General features: G+C 50.1%; 1 protein-coding gene across 1 annotated transcript; it reads left to right on the top strand.

Annotated features, from left to right (window-relative positions):
• The first annotated feature begins 451 nt into the window (after window positions 1–451).
• LOC119355747 (probable ascorbate-specific transmembrane electron transporter 2) lies at window positions 452–2,674 on the top strand. The gene is made up of 4 exons (XM_037622610.1): window positions 452–843; window positions 1,651–1,699; window positions 1,824–2,026; window positions 2,124–2,674. Exons 1-4 carry the CDS (start codon window positions 694–696, stop codon window positions 2,436–2,438), a joined length of 717 nt encoding a protein of 238 aa, XP_037478507.1. The 5' UTR covers window positions 452–693; the 3' UTR covers window positions 2,439–2,674.
• The last annotated feature ends 978 nt before the right edge of the window (window positions 2,675–3,652 follow it).

A 3,652-nucleotide genomic window follows, 5' to 3' on the forward strand; every position in this document is an offset into this window, starting at 1 on the left:
GTCCATGGCATCCAACGCCCGACGCCCATCTTATTATAGCAACTCCAGTGAAAGAAAAAAAATGCCTACTTGGCTTAATCATCAGGTTGTAGCCACCGTGGCCAGACAGTATGATCGTGCTCTTGTGCTTATAGTTAAATAGTTAATTAACAGAAAGTCTTTGCTATTTCCCCTCAAAAAAAAAAGTCTTTGCTATTGCACAGTCGCAAAAAGAAAACCTTGAGCACGCTGCCACCCTCCTTCCATACGGGCGGAGCACAAATAAGTAAACCCCCACGGGGCCACCGTCCAGCGACTCCGTTTTGGGAGTTCCCACGGAAGGATACAGAAATGCAGACGTGCAGGTAAAACCTTCCCGTCAAATCCCATCTATACCTCTCCAGATCCACGCATGGATGAAGACGCCTTCCCGGCCTTGTCAGCATCCGCCCTATACACCAACCCGAGTCGTCCACACACCACATCAACGGACCCGAAGCCAAAGAGGCGAAAGCAAAAGCCAAGACTCGGCTTTCCTCTCGCTCGCTGCTCGCTGCTCTCTGCTCTAGGCCGCGCACAGGGCACACGCTTCTCCTCACTCCCCCGCCTCTCGTCGTGCCTCCATCGAGGCGAGCTGCTTCCAGCCGGCCAGGCAGACAGAGAGTGAGCCACCCCTGCCCGGGACCAGAGGAGAAAGAAGGCAGGCAGGGCGAGATGGCGGGCGCGCTGGGCGTGAAGGCGACGCCCTTCACCTACGCGGCGCACGCGCTGGGCGCGGCAGCGGCGGCCATGGTGCTCGTCTGGTGCATCCACTTCCGCGGCGGCCTCGCCCTCGAGGCCGTCAACAAGAACCTCATCTTCAACGTGAGTCGTCGCTCTGTTTTCTTCTTCTTCTTTTCCCCTGTTGCAAACCGCCCCCGTCGGATAGGCACAGGCTTACGATCGCTTCAGTTGCAAGTCACATCACCGTGGAAGCTTTAGGGACAGAGAGAATTATTCGGTATACCTCCCTTGAGGTTGTAGGGAAATATTATTCTTCACCCCGGCCCCGTATCACATGAATAGCCTCGCCTCAGCTCTGGCTTCGAGCTGTTGGTTTCTTGGCTTGTGTCCGATTGATTCACTATGCTAAAACGTCTTACATTTAGAAACGGAGGTGGTAAACTGAACTGTTAAAACATCTTACGTTTTGGAACAGAGGTAGTGGTATCTAGGGGAGAACCATGCTCGAAATGGGGATCGGGGGGACGAGCAAAAATGCTGCAATTGAGAAATTCAACTGCTCTTGAATCTCGATTGCCCTGCAGCTAGCTCATGTTCCTTGTCAATGAATGTTCTGGCACTTGTAGATCAGAATTTAATTGGACCCAATAAAATAGCGGTGAGACTTCAAAGCATGATAAGATTGGACAGAGCACGTGGAAAGCCATCCTTATCCTCAGATTTATATTTCGGGTACTAGTGCAAGTTTTTGCACAGGAGCCTAATTAAATTCTCTGCCCTCTTGCCTGTCAGTCCCGAAAGGATCACTGAAAAACCCAGACTGGGTTGATTGATGCTGTTTAAATTAGGATTTATGGCCGTAGTGTGGCATAATTTAACTTAATTGCCGTTGTTATTTCGAGACCATCAGTTCAATTGTTCATATTTTTCCTGTGCTGTAAAATGCAGGTTCACCCCGTTCTTATGCTGATCGGCTTCATTATCCTTGGCAGTGAAGGTAAGGCTAAAGAACCGTACAAGAATTCCCTGATCTTTTTTTGCCTCTGTCGGTGGTACTGTACAGTGTACACATCTACTAGAACACAGATCGGTTTATTCTCTCAAATAATCCGTCCTGGCAGCTATAATGGTCTACAAGGTATTTCCGGGACTGAGCCACGACACGGCCAAGCTGACCCACCTGATCCTCCACGCGATCGCCATCGTCCTCGGCGCCGTCGGGATCTACTGCGCCTTCAAGTTCCACAACGAGAGCGGGATCGCTAACCTCTACAGCCTGCACTCCTGGCTCGGGATCGGAGCCATTTCTCTCTACGGAATCCAGGTAACTCGAACCGGCCGTTGCCATGGCCTGCGCATGCAGGATTTTGCAGAGTTTTCTTCCGGCGGATCGGCTAATGTAAGGTGTGCTCGATCTGCAGTGGATATTTGGGTTCGTGACGTTCTTCTTCCCCGGCGCGGCGCCGGACGTGAGGCGCGGGGCTCTGCCGTGGCACGCGCTCTTCGGGCTCTTCGTCTACGTGCTCACGCTGGCCACGGCGGAGCTCGGGTTCCTGGAGAAGATGACGTTCCTGCAGAGCTCCGGGCTCGACAAGTACGGCCCGGAGGCGCTCCTCGTCAACTTCACGGCCCTCGTCGTCGTGCTCTTCGGTGCCGCCGTGGTCGTCGCTGCCGTCGCTCCCGCGGCTAAGGTGGAGGAGCCGGAGGGATATGCTCCGATCCCAGTCATCGGGTAGGAGCATCCTAGTACTACGTGGCTACGTGCTACTAATCGTCGAAGTCGAACGTCCAGAAGCGAGACCGCGTGTGCGATTGGTTCCACGAGATCGGGTGTAAGCACAGAATTCACGTCCGGTTTGTGTGTATCAGCTGAACCGTACGATTTGATTACTGAAAACTGCAGTGGTACCTTTGAAAGATCATGAAATGGCTTGATGAGTTGATTGTTTTTATAAAGGACGTTTTATATCGACCCATAATGTACTACTCCCTCCGTTCCGAATTACTTGTCGCGGGTATGGATATATCTAGATGTATTTTAGTTCTAGATACATCCATTTCTACGACAAGTAGTTTGAAACGGAGGGAGTAACAAGCATCAAAGATACAAATACAGCGAGCACACAATCGACATGTGTATGATTAAGAAAAAGAAGGATGCACATGGGCAATAGGCTTGCGGTAGCATTCCAGGTGAACATTTTACCCCCTATCGTCCCACGACTAGGATTTCCTCTTCCTCCGCCGATGTCGTCGTCACTAGAGTTCATCTCTCTCCCGCAGAAGTTGCCTCTATGCAACCCCCTCATGGATTCTCCTTGATGGGGTTTCTCATAGATAGGCTGCTCTAGTCACCTTGCTAGGTTTTTGAGACCGCCATCTTCTGCTTGTCATGGCCGCATAGCCACTGGCGGAGCCAGGAAATGTGGATCAGGATGGCCAAGTGCCGTCAAAGTATGTTAAGGAGGGCCAAAGCATAGAAAAATAGATTTTTAGCATCAAAATATTGCTAATTATGCACTGTTCATCAGTGAATTAACAGCAAATTCCCAATGTCAGGGGGGCCAGGGCCCCTGCTGGTCCCCCTGTCTCCGCCACTACGCATAGCTAGCATGATCGGCAAGGGAAAAGGACAAGGTTACTGTCACTTCTCATTCCCGTTCATCTTGGTTTTTTTTCCATAATTAAATTAATTTGTGCCTATAGGACTACAAAATTAGAACCGCAGAAACAACATACATAGAATTGTAATCAGGGAATACTCCTATTTGTGACCTACGATACAAGTTTTTGCATCGTTTATCCTCTCTAGAAGTAGAAAGATTTAGTTCGTTAATGCTAGAATTGCTCTGTGCATTTGCTTTATGTGGCAATAAATTGTTCAAAGACCCCTGCCTGTTGTCTTGACTTCGCTTCATCAACCTATGCTACTACTTTGCAATCAGTGTTC

Source organism: Triticum dicoccoides, chromosome 2A (assembly GCF_002162155.2).
Source record: "Triticum dicoccoides isolate Atlit2015 ecotype Zavitan chromosome 2A, WEW_v2.0, whole genome shotgun sequence".
NCBI lineage: Eukaryota > Viridiplantae > Streptophyta > Magnoliopsida > Poales > Poaceae > Triticum > Triticum dicoccoides.

Excerpts from the sequence above, each read along its gene's own strand:
- LOC119355747 (XM_037622610.1), top strand. The coding sequence starts at position 694 with ATGGCGGGCGCGCTGGGCGTGAAGGCGACGCCCTTCACCTACGCGGCG. Across the intron at positions 844-1,650 it reads ACAAGAACCTCATCTTCAAC|GTTCACCCCGTTCTTATGCT; the intron begins GTGAGTCGTCGC and ends TGTAAAATGCAG. Across the intron at positions 1,700-1,823 it reads CATTATCCTTGGCAGTGAAG|CTATAATGGTCTACAAGGTA; the intron begins GTAAGGCTAAAG and ends CCGTCCTGGCAG.